Source organism: Scardinius erythrophthalmus, assembly GCF_964197995.2.
Source record: "Scardinius erythrophthalmus genome assembly, chromosome: 10".
In the NCBI taxonomy this organism is placed as follows: Eukaryota; Metazoa; Chordata; class Actinopteri; order Cypriniformes; family Leuciscidae; genus Scardinius; species Scardinius erythrophthalmus.
In genome coordinates, this window is record NC_138230.1 from 46,159,611 (window position 1) to 46,180,391 (window position 20,781).

Here is a 20,781-nt window from a genome sequence, read left to right on the forward strand (position 1 = left end):
TTTTGCTTGCGAAATCCTTTCAGTTTAGATTAATTTGCTGTGGCTTTAAGCTTCCACTGCACGTGAGCCTGACCTTGTATTTACGGGTGTGAATGAAACACACACCGACGGCCGTTTCCCAGGAGCGCTGGCTATAATCGCTGCTGGTCTTGAAGTGATGCTTCAGCTGAGTTTGATGGCCTGTTTCTGTCAGTAATTGTGCTGTGGTGATGTAAGCGCTATCGATGAGTGGAGCTTCAGGAACAAACTGTGATGTTAATGCACAAATATGCTGAAAACATGCTGGAACTCTTATTTTTGCATGCAATAGTATTTGAAGCGCTTCAGTCTAATCCGCAGCTCTACAGACTTCAAGCCTAGTAATCAAACAGACTCACTGATGAGTTTGTGATGATTCTGTCAGCATCGTGTGGCTTATGGGCCGATTTTTAGAAATGTTTTTATATGTTGGCATCACTTGATATTGCATATATATCAGCTAATAATGGATATTTAATTGCCTGTGCTCATTTCCACTGTACTCACATTTAGATGTACTTTGCTATTAGCTAATGCTCAATTTAAGTTCATCTTGAAATACATTTATTAATAACACCTGTAAATGAATATCAGTTTTTCATACTCTATATTCTTGTGAGGCCTAACTTTGCATAAAATTATTACAATTATTTATTTATTTTGGCAAATACTGTAGAATTAATTAATGAACATTTATTTGTTATTGACCACTTCATGAAAATAAACATTGGCTTATTATCAGGCAGAACTTTAATAGTTGTTCATCCTTAGTTTCTGACAGAAAGTAATGCAAAATTAATACCACAGCACTTTTGAATGCTTGATTCTGGTTAGGTGGTTGGTCGGTCAATTGGTTAGTTGATTGGTCGGTCAGTTAGTTGGTTGGTTGGTCGGTTGGATAATCGGTCGGTCGTTTGGTCGGTGTTACATCATTTAAACCGGGAAAATACTGAATTTTTTGGAGTTTAGAGATCCTGTACTATTTCATGGTCACTAATCAAACAGCCAATTTAGCCACAGCGATCATGGGAAAGTGTCATTAAAGCAAAAGTGTGACAATTACAGTACACTGATGCGAATATATTATCAGATTCATGTACATTGTCCATTTAATATTTCACTCAGATCCCATTCAGTATAATGTAGTTTGTATTAAATTATAAAATGTGGAAATACGTTCATTAATGCTCTCAGACTTTTGTTCTCCTCTATACATTTATCTGTCCGTGTGAAACTCATAATGTGATTTTTCAGCAAGTGCAGTCACTTTGTTTAACTCTCATAGCAGAACTGTGAGAAATGTTCACATCCTCAGATTCCTCGACCAAACTCAGATCAGCGACCACACCTACAACAATAAAACTGATGTTTATTGGCCTTCGCTCACTGGTCGTCATAACATTACATACTAGAGAGACAGAGAGCAAAGGAAACACTGTAAAGAACAGATGTTTGAAAATGCTATCAGTAACAGTTACACTGCAAAGACAATGAAAAATGCAGAAAAGGCACATTTCTACCACACAAAACATGAATGGGAGGGTGTAAGAACGATGGAGAGAATTAGACTGATGTATCAGAGGAATAAGGAGGAGGAAATGACAGTGAGCAGAGACAGAGAGAGTTCATGCAGGGAAAGAAAAAAGCCATCAGAAGTTACAGAGAAAGAGAGACAGATGTGGGATGCTTGTTGCTAGGGAACCGTAAACATAGTCAAAAACAAAGATGACATCACAGAACAGCTGCCGGACAACAACGACGGTCAATAACCAACACAGGCTATAATAACCAGCACAGGCTATAATAACCAACACAGGCTATAATAACCAGCACAGGCTATAATAACCGACACAGGCTATAATAACCAACACAGACTATAATAACCGACACAGGCTATAATAACCAACACAGACTATAATAACCAACACTGGCTATAATAACCAGCACAGGCTATAATAACCAACACAGGCTATAATAACCAGCACAGGCTATAATAACCAACACAGGCTATAATAACCAACACTGGCTATAATAACCAGCACAGGCTATAATAACCAGCACAGGCTATAATAACCAGCACAGGCTATAATAACCAACACAGACTATAATAACCAACACTGGCTATAATAACCAGCACAGGCTATAATAACCAACACAGGCTATAATAACCAGCACAGGCTATAATAACCAACACAGGCTATAATAACCAACACAGGCTATAATAACCAACACTGGCTATAATAACCAGCACAGGCTATAATAACCAGCACAGGCTATAATAACCAACACAGACTATAATAACCAACACTGGCTATAATAACCAGCACAGGCTATAATAACCAACACAGGCTATAATAACCAGCACAGGCTATAATAACCAACACTGGCTATAATAACCAGCACAGGCTATAATAACCAGCACAGGCTATAATAACCAGCACAGGCTATAATAACCGACACAGGCTATAATAACCAACACTGGCTATAATAACCAGCACAGGCTATAATAACCAGCACAGGCTATAATAACCGACACAGGCTATAATAACCAGCACAGGCTATAATAACCAACACAGGCTATAATAACCAGCACAGGCTATAATAACCAACACAGGCTATAATAACCAGCACAGGCTATAATAACCGACACAGGCTATAATAACCAACACTGACTATAATAACCGACACAGGCTATAATAACCAACACAGACTATAATAACCAACACTGGCTATAATAACCAGCACAGGCTATAATAACCAACACAGGCTATAATAACCAGCACAGGCTATAATAACCAACACAGGCTATAATAACCAACACTGGCTATAATAACCAACACTGGCTATAATAACCAGCACAGGCTATAATAACCAGCACAGGCTATAATAACCAGCGCAGGCTATAATAACCAACACAGGCTATAATAACCAACACAAGCTATAATAACCAGCACAGGCTATAATAAACAACACTGACTATAATAACCAACACAGGCTATAATAAACAACACTGACTATAATAACCAACACAGGCTATAATAACCAACACAAGCTATAATAACCAGCACAGGCTATAATAAACAACACTGACTATAATAACCAACACAGGCTATAATAACCAGCACAGGCTATAATAACCAGCACAGGCTATAATAACCAACACAGGCTATAATAACCAACACTGGCTATAATAACCAACACAGACTATAATAACCAACACTGGCTATAATAACCAGCACAGGCTATAATAACCAACACAGGCTATAATAACCAGCACAGGCTAGTATAACCAGCACAGGCTATAATAACCAACACTGGCTATAATAACCAACACTGGCTATAATAACCAGCACAGGCTATAATAACCAACACAGGCTATAATAACCAACACAGGCTATAATAACCAACACAAGCTATAATAACCAGCACAGGCTATAATAACCAACACAAGCTATAATAACCAGCACAGGCTATAATAACCAACACAGGTTATAATAACCAGCACAGGCTATAATAACCAACACAGGCTATAATAACCAGCACAGGCTATAATAACCAACACAAGCTATAATAACCAGCACAGGCTATAATAACCAACACTGGCTATAATAACCAACACTGGCTATAATAACCAGCACAGGCTATAATAACCAGCACAGGCTATAATAACCAGCACAGGCTATAATAACCAGCACAGGCTATAATAACCAACACAGGCTATAATAACCAACACAGGCTATAATAACCAACACAGGCTATAATAACCAGCACAGGCTATAATAACCAGCACAGGCTATAATAACCAACACAGTCTATAATAACCAACACAGGCTATAATAACCAGCACAGGCTATAATAACCAGCACAGGCTATAATAACCAGCACAGGCTATAATAACCAACACAGGCTATAATAACCAACACAGGCTATAATAACCAGCACAGGCTATAATAACCAGCACAGGCTATAATAACCAACACAGTCTATAATAACCAACACAGGCTATAATAACCAACACTGGCTATAATAACCAACACAGACTATAATAACCAACACTGGCTATAATAACCAGCACAGGCTATAATAACCAGCACAGGCTATAATAACCAGCACAGGCTATAATAACCAGCACAGGCTATAATAACCAACACTGGCTATAATAACCAACACAGGCTATAATAACCAACACAGGCTATAATAACCAGCACAGGCTATAATAACCAACACAGGCTATAATAACCAGCACAGGCTATAATAACCAGCACAGGCTATAATAACCAGCACAGGCTATAATAACCAGCACAGGCTATAATAACCAACACTGGCTATAATAACCAACACAGGCTATAATAACCAACACTGGCTATAATAACCAGCACAGGCTATAATAACCAACACAGGCTATAATAAACAACACAGTCTATAATAACCAGCACAGGCTATAATAACCAGCACAGGCTATAATAACCAGCACAGGCTATAATAACCAGCACTGGCTATAATAACCAGCACAGGCTATAATAACCAGCACAGGCTATAATAACCAGCACAGGCTATAATAACCAGCACAGGCTATAATAACCAGCACAGGCTATAATAACCAACACAGGCTATAATAACCAGCACAGGCTATAATAACCAACACAGGCTATAATAACCAACACAGGCTATAATAACCAACACAGGCTATAATAACCAGCACAGGCTATAATAACCAACACAGGCTATAATAAACAACACAGTCTATAATAACCAACACAGGCTATAATAACCAACACTGGCTATAATAACCAACACAGACTATAATAACCAACACTGGCTATAATAACCAGCACAGGCTATAATAACCAGCACAGGCTATAATAACCAACACAGGCTATAATAACCAACACAGGCTATAATAACCAACACTGGCTATAATAACCAGCACAGGCTATAATAACCGACACAGGCTATAATAACCAGCACAGGCTAGTATAACCGACACAGGCTATAATAACCGGCACAGGCTATAATAACCGACACAGGCTATAATAACCGACACAGGCTATAATAACCAGCACAGGCTATAATAACCAGCACAGGCTATAATAACCAGCACAGGCTATAATATCCAGCACAGGCTATAATAACCAGCACAGGCTATAATAACCAGCACAGGCTATAATAACCAACACAGGCTATAATAAACAACACAGTCTATAATAACCAACACAGGCTATAATAAACAACACAGGCTATAATAAACAACACAGGCTATAATAACCAACACAGTCTATAATAAACAACACAGGCTATAATAACCAGCACAGGCTATAATAAACAACACAGGCTATAATAACCAACACAGGCTATAATAACCAACACAGTCTATAATAACCAGCACAGGCTATAATAACCAACACTATAATAACCTGCTCAGTGTCTTTAGATAAGATGTAGACACACCGGATCTCAGCTGGACCCAATTATGGTTATTATAAGAAATAAGACTGGAGAACACCAGCGAACTGGCAATGAGGACTGAAACTGAATTCAGGGCTAATAAAGAGCTGGAGAGAGGCTCTGCCAATATATGAGCTAAATATTACTCTAGCCTTAATAATCTGTAAATATTGGCTGCCTTTAGCTAATGAATGTATTACTGAAATGTAACTCAGGAACTCCGTCATCAAGCAGGAATTACCACAGGAAAACTCTTTACTTTCTTAAGCCGTGACTTTCTGAGACGGGATTGAGTCAATTACTGACAGAATCATTATTTATGGTGGAAAAAACTGTCATTGTTCATACACTGCAAATATATATATATATATATATATATATATATATATATATATATATATATATATATATATATATATATATATATATATATATATATATACAGTATATATATTTTTCCTCAGTGTTTCTGTCTTGTTTTTCAGCACAAAAATCTAAACATTCTTAAATCAAGATACATTTACTGGAGAAGCAAAATCATTGAAGATATTAAGATAGTAATATGAATCAAGAAAATGATTTTGTGCTTAAAACAAGAACAAATATCTTCATTCAGTCAGGGAAAACAGGGAAAACTAGATTATTTTTCTGACTCCACTGACAGATATTTGTTCTTGTTTTAAGCACAAACTCACTTCATTTTCATGATATTTTTCAGAAAACAAGACTTAATATCTTCAGTCATGTTGCTTCTCCAGTAAATGTCTATTGATTTAAGAACGTTAGGATATTTGTGCTGCAAAACAAGACAGAAACACTGAGGACAACTCATACAATACTTACAAATTCTCATGTTTGTGTTGAAACAGAATATAAATGAAGTCACTCTATAGGTGTTTTGTATCACAGCGGTAAATGAACAACAAGCTGAATATTAGTATATTCACCTTAAATAAGGAACACAACATACTGCAAATATCAGTATAAAGGCAATTAATATTTTGCAGCTTGTTTTGGCCCATTCATGTGGAAGCCCTGATTCTCAAGTAACTCTCTCTCTCCACAGAAAGAAACGGATCAGAAAATAATCTCCCGGATCAGCGGAAGACTGAACACATTCACTCAGGTTGGACTGGCCGCTGGTCAGGAGTATATGGTCAGTCTCACTGGAGAGAAGGATGGCATGATGGGAACCGAGAGCACAACACAGTTCACCACATGTGAGTCTATGCAAACACAACCGTATGGAGCAACAGCCTTTGGTGACACTTTATTTTGATGGCCCACTTTAGACATTCTACTAACTATAAGTAACTTTGCAACTACATGCATTAGAGTATTAGTAGACTGCTTACTATCTGCTAACTCTTTATTGTGCTGCTCCTACAACAGACATTCTACTGACTATAAGTAACTTTGCAAGTACATGTCTGTAGTTGTACACACTTGTATGATCATACAATACTGATTCCCTCTCACATTTTAAATCCAAATCAAAACCCTTCTGTTTAGAATAGCTTACTCCCTCTGACCACAACTGCATTGTCTTTTTTAATTGTATTGTATTTCATTTCATTAAGTTTTTACTTAAATATTGTTATTGTCTTGTTGATGATGTATGGTGACCTTGAGTGTCAAGAGAGGCGCCTATAAATAAAATGCTTAATTATAATAATAATGTATACTAATGCTGTAATGAGAGCTAGTAGACATGTAGGTGCAATGTTACTTATAGACAACAGAATCTGTTAAATTGACCATCAAAATAAAGTGAAACCCAGCCTTTTTAGCAGGTTTTTAACTAGTGGTTCATTCATTTGTGGACAGTGATCTCCGGGCCGAAAGACTTGCACGTTGTGAAGACAAGTACCACATCAGTGGTTGTCCAATGGGAGAAGGCGCAGGGGGAGATAGACAGGTACGTCCTCTCCGTTGCAGCCAATCAGACAGAAGGATCCGTCAGACTCCCGGAGATGATCCTGGTGCCGGAGAGGGATTCGGCCCGGATCCAGGGCTTGCAACCAGGACGCTTGTATGATGTCTCAATAGTGGCGGAGAGAGACGGTGTTCGGAGCCGGCCAGCAACCGTACAGGCCACTCCTGGTGAGTCTCAGGGTGATCAATTATAGCGTGAAACTGAACATACATTCTTATTAACAGCTCACAGAATGATGGGGAACATGGCAGTGTGACTTCAAACCTGCTACTTTAACATGAGCAGGTATAAAGAGTTGTGGACGGTCAAAATCTTTTTGTTTTAAGCACAAACTAATATTTTCAGAAAACAAGACTTAATATCTTCAGTCATTGTGCTTCTCCAGTAAATGACATTGAAATCCTTTTAAGAGGGTCTTTTTGTTGAAATGGAATGGAAGGAATTTTGTTGTATTCGGCAAAAAGAAAATAAGCTAAAGAAAAAAGTCTGATCATCTGATTTGGGTGTTTAGCTTTCCCTGTAACCAGTGCTTCATTTGTAAACGAGTAATTGGCAGATGGAAAACAGCAACGGAAAAACTGTGAGCGATACTGACCAACATACAATGACATCACACAGCCTAGTGTTAGTCACCTGTCCAGCTACGGGCCTACAAATATGATTTCTAAATTAATTAAATTTGTACTCCGTAAGCAAGCCATACAACTTGGGCACTTATGAGCATACTCTGTTTAATGTATGTCTGCATTGTGTTTATATTTTTACCAGATGTTGTATCTGACAATTCAGAAATTGGGAATGTTTGACAATCAAATGCTGGTATTTACCGACTAATGAAAGTGCTGATATTTGGTCAGGATATGAATCCAGGCCCCTTTGCAGGTAATGAGAGTACAAGGAAAAGTCATCATAGAGTGAAACGTATTTATAGCCACCAGATGATGTGAATTCAGACGAGCCCCACACTGATCATGTATAGACCAGTCAGTCTTTACAAACCAGTGACCTCACTCTGGAAATGTCCAGGCTATTGGAATTGAGTTTTATTTATGGCGAGGCAAAGAGTTTTGTTTAAAAGAGAAGCGCCTCATGTAAATGTGCATGACTGGAACATTTTCTCCTCTGTTTTATTGTGAAGAATGTTTCCCCCCGACACACACAACCTTCACTCTAACCAGCAATGCCACATTTTCTATTTCTTCAGGTAGCTTTTACCTTTTGTCTTTCTTGCAGAAAATAAAAACCTCCCCAGTTTTCTATAGGACTAAAAGTGGACCTGATGCTGCATTTACTGGAAACCGAATGCCAGAATCGTTTGGATAACTGACTTAACCTGTTGCATTAACACAGCCTTTCTATTAACAGGATTTCCATTTGCAGCTGGGCCGGTTAGAGTTAATTTTGCAACCAAATTTTATACTTGATTCGTGCCTTTAGGGAATGTCTCAGTGCCTGAAACCAGGATGACCATGAGGACGGGGAACGTGCAGGTAGACGTGGAGCCTGGAAACAACAGAGAAAAGACACTGAGGTTCACAAACACAACACTCTTCCTGCGAAAGCAAGCGCTGAGCGGCCAGGTGACTAAAGGAAAGGTTGAAAATTCAGAAAGAACAGGGAATACCAGCAGACTCAAACCAGGCGTACTTCTTAGACCAGGGCAGAAAAGACCACTGCCCGTGAGAATGCATGGGATGCTTCCCAAACCCGGCACACAGCCAGAAATCACAAGAAGACCTTATAGTCCAGGAATAAAACATTTCAATTCCTCCCAGATTGGAGTGAAAGGGGGAATCGTTGTGCCTTCTTCAAATCGGTCAATAACACGGTTTCCACTGAGACCGAATGTCGGCTCGGCTTATCCTGTTTCTGGTGGCAAACCATTGGAACTGGCAATGAAAGAGACAAGATCTCAGAAGGGAAACATCGAAACCATGTTTAGAATGGAATCTGTCGAGACCCCGAGATCCAGCGTTCACAAACTCACATCCACCCCACTACCTTTCACAACCGAAGAGCCAACAATCACAACAGAAAGAAACCTGACAGCCTATGTCAATGGGACAAAATGTGTCCGGAAGGTTCTGGTCGGGTACAGGAGGATACATGGGAACATGTCCGATGGCAATGTGCTGTCGAAAAACCTGAGCGTTATAGTTGGCCATGTAAACGGAAACGAGCTCTTACACAAACTTCTGACGGGTGAGTCTACAGTCAATGACATGGACGAGACTAAACCTAAAGCGGAGACATCTGAGGCCAGGAGGAGTGTGAAGGAGCAAGAAGGAGAAGTGGAAGTTGATGAACAGGTGGATGAAAATAATGCAACTGCAACTCCCTATTCAACGAGACGTCCTGAGATGACACTGTCCTTCACCAGCACATCTCCTCACGTCTCCACATCAGCTCGACCTGAGACAGGGAATCCACATACAGCGAGAACCCAGCCGACAGCAGAACGAGCAGCGAGAAGAAACACTATCCAGGCATCCTCACTGTCCATTCCCAGACCGCCAACTAGGCCAAAACACACACTTTTCAGGTCGACGTACTCTTCGTCATCTTTAGGGGCGCAAAAAGAGAAGCGCCCATCTTGGCCTAGTTCAATTGCCTCCGGTTCTCCAAAAGAAGCCCTTGCAGAGACAAAAGTGTCAAATTCAAGATTTCCAGCCACGAGAGAAATCCAGGAATCTCCTGAACTCCCGAACACAACTCCATTACCAGTCAAAGTCCTCTCGAAACAAGACTCTGCAATAAAAAACACAGGCATTGAATCCTCAAATGTGATGCCGTTTCGTCGGACGCCTTTTAGGGGTTCCCTTCCTCGTCGGCCCAATGTCAATTCTTTTCAGAACCGTACGAGGCCCGTTCTAGAGCCGCCTCAACACCCTTCCCGAGGACCCATGAGACGAGCTTTTCCTTCAAAACCCATTATGAGGAACAACAGGACCATCAGCCAATTCAGTCCAGTCAGACCTGTGAAACCTGCCTTAACCTCGGCTATTGAGAATAACACTAGTGTTAGGATTAGACCAAATGCAGGAATCAACAGGACCAATGGGGCCGCTGGCACACATTCCCAAATAAAACACAGTGGTACCACTCAAGTGGGCCCAAACATCAGTCCATATGGAAAAGGAAAATCTGATAGCTCTTTTTCCACAGACCATCTAATGGAAACGGATAATGAGACTCAGGAATATGTGTTGAGCGAATCAGACGGATCCGTTGAGCATGTGCGGGTCAACAACGCCTCATCCACAGGGGTTGATCTGACATGGGATGCTCCCAAGGAAAAGTTCAAACACTTCATAATCACTCAAACTGAGCTCGGACCAGAAAACAAAGAAAAGGATGAGATGGAAAAAGACGAAGAGGCTGATGAAAGAAACGGCGAGGAAGAAGTTGATGATGGGATGCCAGCAGCCAAGAGAAATAGTTTGAGCAAAGGAAAAGCTGCAGTTCATGAACCCGTTCCCAATGTACCGAGTGCAGAGATGAAGAAGAGTGTAGGAAACATGACCACGGTTCTCCCGGGATCGGCCCGCTCACACCACATGACCAATCTCAGCCCGCGGACCCGGTACTCTGTGTCCATCTTTGGGAAGGGACCCACGTTTCGCTCCAAAACTCACAACCTCATCATTCATACAGGTACACTAAACCAGAAGCCAACACTGCTAAACCTTAATCTGTAAATGCTGTGAGTGGATATCTTCAGTTTTACTGCTTAGCACTGTTGCTTTCCATGCTGTTACGTGTCCCGTACACTCTTGGCCATCAGGAGCTTTTAATCAAAGCAAAGATTTGATTAAAATTCATGCAGTGTGTAAATGTTAATAAATGTGTGAGTATAACACTTTGTTCTCAGTGCTAACCCTGTGCATTTGGTCTTTTGTGGACAGTGTGTGTGGACAGACTGAGCACATTAACTCTTTCCCTGCCATCGACAGAATCTTCTGGCTATCCGTGTTCTCACTGTTATACGGTAGGGGGCGCTATCACACATCTTCTGAAAGAGAACAGAATCTCTGGATCAAAACACATGTTGCTGACACACTTGTAAAATAACACAATCATCAAACATTAACCAGCTATAAATCTAAAACTGCGTAATGTTACTGAATAAAATGTTGAGCCAGGAAGAGTTGACGACTGAAGCTTTGAGGTGTTGATGGACTCGACCGACTCCATCTGTGTTCGATCATCGTTCTGAATCCCATCCGGGGCGAAGACTTTGACAATGTTTTTGTTAAAAATTTTACTTTTTTTATTTCCCACATTCAAGTGTTGATAAAAAGAATGTGGGGTTTTTTTTAAAGCACAGGCTCTGTTCAGATATTCATACAACAAAATATTCTGGGGCCATGAAATGATGAAAAAGCCGCACTGACTGGCAAATTATTTTAAATAAAAATTCTGGCAGGGAAAGAGTTAAGAAGCAAGCATGCTAAATAATGAAGTCTATTATGTAATGTGTATGTCCGTCCACACACTGTCTCGTCAGGCAAATGTGTGTCTTGAATATCAACAGAACAAAAAAGAGTTGTTCAGTAGTTTCACCTTAACATTGTCTCATTCATTTGGTAATAACTAACTGTTCATAACTAACATTAACATTAGATTATACAAATACACTTTAACTATTACGGCCGTAGTGTATCAGTGCTAAGTTGAATTAATTTAACATGACATTTTTTTAATTGATCTTTATTTCGGATATGAGAGCTACTACTGATTAATGCAACAATGTATTTAGTTCATACTCTGGGTTAAAAACAGCATTATGCTAATGATTACCCAAATAATTTCAGCTTGTCCTTCTGTTTGTAAAAATGAAGACAAATCAAACTGAATTAATCACATGTTGTGTGTGAAATAACAGTGTAAAATCAATATAAACAGCTTGCATGACGATTCCATTAGATCTGAGCTAAATCCACACATAAGGATGCTATTTTTATTCTTATTTTTATTATAATTTTGTTCAGTTCATCTTCCAGGATTGTCAGTTCTCTCAAACATAATTCTTTATTTGATGGTGTAACAAAAACGCAAGCTTCACATTTCTGCTTTTAAACCTTGAAAATTCATCACTGTAAATATGGCTTTGTTCATCTTTACAAGGGATTAGGGATCAGCCAAAATGATTTTCTGCAGACGGTAATCTAATAACAAGCACATATTGATTAGCTCCGATCTTCTCTCATCCAGGCTGAGATTCAGTCAGAGCTTCATGTGTTCTTCATCAGGGTAAGGCCGTGGTCATCAGTCTCGGTCTCGTCTCACGTAACCTGCTCCATGTTGGCCAACACAACACAAACTGTGCTTCTTTTAATGAAATGACTTGACGGCTGTTCACCTTTACTTCCTCACTCATTTCGTCTTTGCATTTTTCTTCTCCTCTCCAGGTTGAAATGAGCAGCATCATAATATCATGCTTGTGTTTTCTGTGCAGGATCTCGTGTCCGTCATTAACAGCCAGGTTTCTGTGGACTCTGTATAGGCCTTGGCCTATATACTGTATATATGTTTCGACTGCACATATATACACTCATGTTGTCCCTGAAATAACCCGCAGACTTATGTGAGGGTTTTCACAGAGACCAGAGAGTTGTGAATGCAAGTAAACAAGTACTGCTTAATGTTTTATTCTGGTTTTGTTTTCTTCCTTACATCTTTTACCTCACATTTCTTCCCTTTAAATCTCTCTGGTTTATTTGTTGTTCTCCCTTATCCTTGACCTTTTTTGTGAGGACTCTCTATTGGGAACTTCTTCTCTTTCTTTCCGTATCTGTCTCTTTCTCCTCCTGACCTGTTTTTAATGTTCGTTCAGGCCCGGAGCCTCCGTCTGATCTGGTCTTCAGCGATGTGACCGACAGCTCTTTCACCGTGTCCTGGGCCAAACCCAAGAGCAAGGTGTCCGGATTCAAGATCACACACACTCACGTACAAGAAGGTAACGCAAACATCAGTTTCAAAAGAGCATTAGAAACACACGTCGCATTCATTCGCTGCCAGCTTGTGTCCCACAGTCCTATTACTGAATGATTTTGGGTTGAATAAATTGTGAGACTGTAAAACTCATATAATATTGATTTTGACCCCCTGAGCTTGGTGATTAACGTTTCATGAAATGTTGAGCATGAAAGGCAAATTGCGGCAGCTTTTTTCTTTCCTGTTGTGCCGTATATCAATGGAAGCTTGTTTCCACCACAGAATAAAAAATAAAAAAGGTAATTGCGACGTTTTATCTCACAATTGCAAGTTTACATCTTGCAATTCTGACTTTATCAGAATTGCGTGATATAAAGTCGCAATTGCGAGTTATAAAGTAAGAATTGTGAGTTTATGTCACGCAATTCTGGCTTTATAACATGCACATGCATCTTTATATGTCGCAATTCTGAGAAATAGAGTCAGAATTGCGAGATGTAAACTCGCAATTGTAAGATAAAAAGTCACAATTATGTTTTAAAATGTTTTATTCTGTGGCAGAAACAAGCTTCCATATATATCCGAGTGAAGCGCTTCTGGAACAAGAACAAATGTGGGCGGGGCTTGATTTTGTCCGTGTGGAATTGATTGGATGGTTGTGGTTTGCTATTGGTGGATCTCATGTGAGTGACAGGTTGCCCCGCCCTCTTCATCAGAGAAGGGGAAGTTATTCTGATATATATTCTGATAACTGATATACACATTCCATAAAAATATGAATTATCTCTTTTGATTTCAGGGGGACTTTAAGCACCTGCTGTTACTAACCCTGCTGACAGAAATGTGAGGCTGTAATTAGTTCCCTGTTCATGGTCAGATGTGTGTGTGTGTGTGTGTGTGTGTGTGTGTGTGTGTGTGTGTGCGTGTGTGTGCGTGTGTGTGTGTGTGTGTTTGTGTGTGTGTGTGTGTGTGTGTGTGTGTGTGTGTGTGTGTGTGTGTGTGTGTGTGTGTGTGTGTGTGTGTGACGGCAGGTGAGCCGGTCTCGGTCAGCGTGGACTCAGAGACGCTCCGTCTGGATCTCACTCCGGTGTCTCCCGGCTCCTCCTACGAGGTCAGCGTGACGTCGGTGCTCGGACAAGACGAGAGCGACTCCATCACAGACACTGTGACCACCCGTGAGTCTCTCATTACACAAACACTCACACAGGGAGCTGAGACTGATCAAAGAAAGGTTTTCAAGTCCATGTAAGGCAGCAACTAAACTAATTTGGTGGGTTGAAATGTTGTACAGTATAAAAATAACTAGAAACAAATTTGGATTAAAAGTCAAGTCAAGTCTCCTTCATTTATATAGCGCTTTTAACAATATGGATTATTTCAAAGCAGTTTTACAGAGATCATAGGAAATTACCGTAACAGATTGTTTAGGCTTTACAGCAGATCTAGAATAAAGTTATTGTTCAGCTAAAGTTAGTTTTGATGATTCACTTCCATTGCAAAGATCATTAAATAACTAATGATCTTTGCAACGGAAGTGAATCATCAAAACTAACTTTAGCTGAACAATAACTTTATTCTAGATCTGCTGTAAAGCCTAAACAATCTGTTAGGGGGCGCTAACACGACACCGTTCTAACAGAAAACCCTTAACGCGCTCCGGCCGCTCATCCGCACACAACAGTGCCTGGTGTCTCGAGAACGCTCTCCCTGAATGAGGTTCGAAGGTGCAAACGATTATCCGCTATCTCTGCGCAAACCTCAAAACTGCAAACCTGTGAAAACGCAGACGTCGGATAAACAGAGAGACTAATATTAGCGCAGACGCCATCCTTCTTATGATGTAACGAGTACATCAGGATTTTTGGGGAGTGTTTCCGGGTTCCGGCTGACCTGATCTATGCAGCCTAACACTGAATTATAGAAGTCTGTAATGTGTTGTGTGTATGCTAGGTCAAAAGCATCTACTAAACGACTGTTCAACTTTTCCCTCAGTGCCTGATCCTCCAACAGACCTGCGGGTCATAAACGTCACCGACAGTAAAGCGCTGTTGCTATGGAGACCCGCCCTGGCGACCGTCGACCGTTACATCATCGTGTACAGCTCAGACGCAGGTATGCTGTAGATCTGCACTGTCTCGGCATAAACCCTCTAAATTATACTAAAATGTGGTTCATAGTTTGTCAGAAGAGAAAGACACACTTTTCATCGATGCTGAAAGATGACCCTCCTGTGTTTCCCTCCATCAGCCCCTGAAATAACCATGGAAGTGTCCGGAAACGCAGCAGAAGAGCAGCTGCAGGCGCTGAGATCCTCGACCCGGTACAGCGTGAGCATCCAGAGCCGACTGAGAGATCTGAGCAGCTCCAGAGCCACCGCAAGCTTCAGCACCACAGGTCAGAGGTCACCACAGGTCAGAGGTCAGAGATACTGTCCTCAGTAGCCACGTTTCCACTGTCGGGCCAGTGCGAGCAGGGCTTTAAACGGGCGGGCGGGGCTGATAGCCTCGAGACTGGAGCAGCGAGCCCAAAACACACTGTGCTGTCGGACCTGAAGCTCCACACCGCAACACACCGCAACACACCTCTCTCTGGAACAACAACACACAAATCATTTCACCAGCAAAGGGAAATTTTAGCAGAAAACTATGAGAAGAAAGAAATCTGGAAACTAGTGAGATCGCAAAACGAACATGATAGAAGCGGCCGTTTGTTGGCATTTTTGTTGTTTACTTAAAGATTTAAAACCCAAGCATCGATGTTTAACCACAGTTTTACAATTTAAAGTGACACATTGATCATAATGAACTAATTTGTGTCAAGATTGCACATTAGTCACATTGAAATAAAGTGGTTTACCATTATTTCACAAAATAAAGAGGACACACTTATTCAGTCGAGAATGGATATCAGACAGTCGGTATGAAGAGACGAGGCGCACTGACAGATCAAATAAAAGCATGATCGTGATCGCCTGTGTGATTTGTCTGATCTCTTCAAGCGGTCGTATTTACCATGTTTACTATAGTAATGGTTAGTGCACATAGTCTATCGCATTTCATATAAATATTTCTGCCTTATACGGTGTTCAGAATCCACATCAGATCACAAAGAGAAGTTATTTCAAACACTCGCTGCTGTCTGAAAGCTCAGATGATGTTAAAGTCTTTAATGATGATGTTCGCTGGTATATGGACTCATCCGTAGCGTCTCTCCAGACTCAGGACAACTCCTCCTCTGTTCCTAACCGTTCCTCAAGCCCGATCCGGCCCGCTTTGGACCAAGGTATTCGGCCGATAAACCCTGGCCGTTGGCCCTGAGGAAATGCGAGTAATGATTATCCCTGGGAGTCCAACATCAGTTCTGCTCAAGATCGCACAGCTGTAGAGAATCACTTTAAAGAGGACCAATTCTGCTGTTCAACTTTCTTTACTGTTGCTGTTTGAAGAAGCTCCAGTTCTTCTCTACATCAGTGTCAGTGTTTCTGAACTCCTGAAACGAGTTTCTGAGTTTCTTCCGGGAACGAACACGTCACAATATTCCTCATTATAATAATTCATACGCAGAATAAAGGGGCGGGGCCTGGTTGAGTTAGTTAGTAGTGTGTTAAACTGGCGGTTATGGTAAGGGGCGGGACATTTCCCAATCACGCTTGAAGCGCTCGACCAATCACAGCACACTGCTCCAGCTGACCAATCAGAGCACAGTGTGCTTTTCAGAAGGAGGGGCTTCATAGAGACAGGAAGTAAACAGAGCGTTACTGACAGACTAGGAAGAGAGGAGCCGCAACAATGGAGAATATGAGGAGAATAATCAACATTCAAGCAGGAAAACCTGTTCGAGTAGAGCCTGAAAACAACATCACGACTAAAAGGGGATAATATGGGCTCTTTAAAGGCCTGTTCACTCCAAGGACGTTAACTATAAAGATAAAGATATAGTTGTAAACATCGCTTCTCATTGAAACAGCACCTGTCTGTGTTGAAGTTGAATCCTCTGTGTGTTTCAGGTGGTAAAATAGTGGAAGGTCCTCGTGATCTGAAGGCCAGTCAGGTGACGCCTCGCACTGCACTGTTGTCATGGAAACCACCTGTGTCCGCCATCACTGGTTACAAGCTGAGCTACTTCACAGACGGCCAGGAGATCCAGGTCAGACACCCAGTGTGTGATTAGTGTGAGTGATGAGTGAGTGATGCCGCGGTGGTAAGATGGTGTGTGTGTGTGTGTGTGTGTGTGTGTGTGTGTGTGTTCTTCACAGGAAGTGACGGTCGACCCCACAGTGACGGAGCTGAAGCTGAGCCGGCTGATCCCGTCCTCCCGATACACAGCTGTCCTGCGGGCCGAGAGCTCCTCCACACCCATCTCCACCGACTTCAGCACCGGTACTGTGTGTGTGTGTGTGTGTGTGTGTGTGTGTGTGTGTGTGTGTGTGTGTGTGTGGCCGAGAGCTCCTCCACACCCATCTCCACCGACTTCAGCACCGGTACTGTGTGTGTGTGTGTGTGTGTGTGTGTGTGTGTGTGTGTGTGTGTGTGTGTGTGTGGCCGAGAGCTCCTCCACACCCATCTCCACCGACTTCAGCACCGGTACTGTGTGTGTGTGTGTGTGTGTGTGTGTGTGTGTGTGTGTGTGTGTGTGTGTGTGTGTGTGTGTGTGTGGCCGAGAGCTCCTCCACACCCATCTCCACCGACTTCAGCACCGGTACTGTGTGTGTGTGTGTGTGTGTGTGTGTGTGTGTGTGTGTGTGTGTGTGTGTGTGTGTGTGTGGCCGAGAGCTCCTCCACACCCATCTCCACCGACTTCAGCACCGGTACTGTGTGTGAGTGTGTGTGTGTGTGTGTGTGTGTGTGTGTGTGTGTGGCCGAGAGCTCCTCCACACCCACCTCCACCGACTTCAGCACCGGTACTGTGTGTGAGTGTGTGTGTGTGTGTGTGTGTGTGTGTGTGTGTGTGTGTGGCCGAGAGCTCCTCCACACCCACCTCCACCGACTTCAGCACCGGTACTGTGTGTGAGTGTGTGTGTGTGTGTGTGTGTGTGTGTGTGTGTGTGTGTGTGGCCGAGAGCTCCTCCACACCCATCTCCACCGACTTCAGCACCGGTACTGTGTGTGAGTGTGTGTGTGTGTGTGTGTGTGTGTGTGTGTGTGTGTGTGTGTGTGTGGCCGAGAGCTCCTCCACACCCACCTCCACCGACTTCAGCACCGGTACTGTGTGTGTGTGTGTGTGTGTGTGTGTGTGTGTGTGTGTGTGGCCGAGAGCTCCTCCACACCCATCTCCACCGACTTCAGCACCGGTACTGTGTGTGTGTGTGTGTGTGTGTGTGTGTGTGTGTGTGTGTGGCCGAGAGCTCCTCCACACCCACCTCCACCGACTTCAGCACCGGTACTGTGTGTGAGTGTGTGTGTGTGTGTGTGTGTGTGTGTGTGTGTGTGTGTGTGTGTGTGTGTGTGTGTGTGTGTGTGTGGCCGAGAGCTCCTCCACACCCGTCTCCACCGACTTCAGCTCAAAATACTCCCAGATCATTTATTATAGCTTGTCAAATTTGGCCCTTTTAGTGTGTGTCCCTTTAAATGCAAATGAGCTTTAGCCCCGCCTCTGTCCAGAAGAGGGCGGAGTCTTTACACGAGCTTCAGAAACTCCAGCAATAACAGAACAGGCCAATCTCCCTCATCCAGAATCCCAGAATAACCAGTAGCGAGTGCAGCCTTACAGAGAGACTCAGGAAGAGCTTCTGAATGTTAGTGGAGACATTTCTGTAGTTGTTGTGGAGTTACACTGATCATCTCATCATCATGTTTCACTTCTCCACAAGTGTCCACAGTTCCTGAGGTGTTTATAAGACAGCGGTGACATGTTCTGGTCAATAGTGTTCAGCGCTCGTCTGTGCTCAACCACAATATATGACAATAAAAACGTTAATATTATTATAAGAGCCTCTTCATACGTCAGAAGGAGAGCGAAATCTGATCGGCTTCTTTTTTGTCATGCTTGCAGAGAAAGGCTCTCCAGAACACAGTTACTGGGTTTCACTTCTCATGTTTTCTGGGTCGGTAGAAGCACCGTTTATAGCACTGACACACGGGAAAACTCAGATTTTCACGATATGCCCCGTTTAAAACATTTATTAATGATACTGTGTCACTGATTATCATTGTGAGGTCAAGATGGGGTCATTCATTATCCTTCTGTCTGTTGGAGGACCGACACAATAAAGTGTCACCAAAAGTCTTATTTGCTTTATTTTCACACTTTGTTCTTGAGCTGTTTTCATGGTCTCTCTCTCTCTCTCTCTCTCTGTTCTCCTCAGGGAATCTCCGTTTCCCGTTTCCCACTGATTGTTCCCAGGAGCAGCAGAACGGAGCGCAGGAGTCGGGGATCGTGGATGTGTTTCCGCAGGGCCGGGGGGGAAAGCCTCTGATGGTTTACTGTGACATGGAGACGGACGGAGGCGGCTGGACGGTACGAGGCTCATCTCGCGACTCTATAGCGGCTCACTCGCGGATCCGGTTATCCGGAGCGAGGACAATACTTATGAAGAATAATCCATCTTTTCACACACTTTCTCGGCAGTGTTTGACTGGACGGACGACTCAATGACTCTCGCTCAGTTTTAAGTAAGAGATAACGTACATCCAGTCGGTTGTTATCTCAGAATAAACCAGATCAGGTGATCAGGAGCAGTTCTTTATCAGCCTGAAGGGGTTTATTCTGAGATAACACACACACACACACACACACACACACACACACACACACAGACACACACCTGGGGTTTATTCTGAGATAACACACACACACACACACACACACACACAGACACACACCTGGGGTTTATTCTGAGATAACACACACACACACACACACACACACACACAGACACACACCTGGGGTTTATTCTGAGATAACACACACACACACACACACACACACACACAGACACACACCTGGGGTTTATTCTGAGATAACACACACACACACACACACACACACACACACAGACACACACCTGGGGTTTATTCTGAGATAACACACACACACACACACACACACACACACACACAGACACACACCTGGGGTTTATTCTGAGATAACACACACACACACACACACACACACACACACACACACAGACACACACCTGGGGTTTATTCTGAGATAACACACACACACACACACACACACACACACACACACACACACACACACACAGACACACACCTGGGGTTTATTCTGAGATAACACACACACACACACACACACAGACACACACCTGGGGTTTATTCTGAGATAACACACACACACACACACACACACACACACACAGACACACACCTGGGGTTTATTCTGAGATAACACACACACACACACACACACACACACACACACACACAGACACACACCTGGGGTTTATTCTGAGATAACACACAGACAGACACACACACACACAC

The 20,781-nt window shown here is 42.4% G+C and overlaps 1 protein-coding gene across 2 annotated transcripts in view; it reads left to right on the top strand.

Annotated features, from left to right (window-relative positions):
* The window catches only part of tnxbb (tenascin XBb), a 39,220-nt gene that overhangs the window by 13,892 nt on the left and 4,547 nt on the right, over positions 1 to 20,781 (top strand). Inside the window, exons 6-15 of one of the 2 annotated variants that reach the window (XM_081376654.1) lie at positions 6,534 to 6,683; positions 7,291 to 7,566; positions 8,837 to 11,053; positions 13,236 to 13,358; positions 14,368 to 14,511; positions 15,329 to 15,448; positions 15,584 to 15,730; positions 17,343 to 17,482; positions 17,592 to 17,715; positions 19,641 to 19,792. In XM_081376654.1, coding sequence (XP_081232780.1) covers positions 6,534 to 6,683; positions 7,291 to 7,566; positions 8,837 to 11,053; positions 13,236 to 13,358; positions 14,368 to 14,511; positions 15,329 to 15,448; positions 15,584 to 15,730; positions 17,343 to 17,482; positions 17,592 to 17,715; positions 19,641 to 19,792 — 3,593 coding nt within the window. The remainder of the gene's footprint in view (positions 1 to 6,533; positions 6,684 to 7,290; positions 7,567 to 8,836; positions 11,054 to 13,235; positions 13,359 to 14,367; positions 14,512 to 15,328; positions 15,449 to 15,583; positions 15,731 to 17,342; positions 17,483 to 17,591; positions 17,716 to 19,640; positions 19,793 to 20,781) is intronic. The other variant, XM_081376655.1, reaches the window with a different exon arrangement.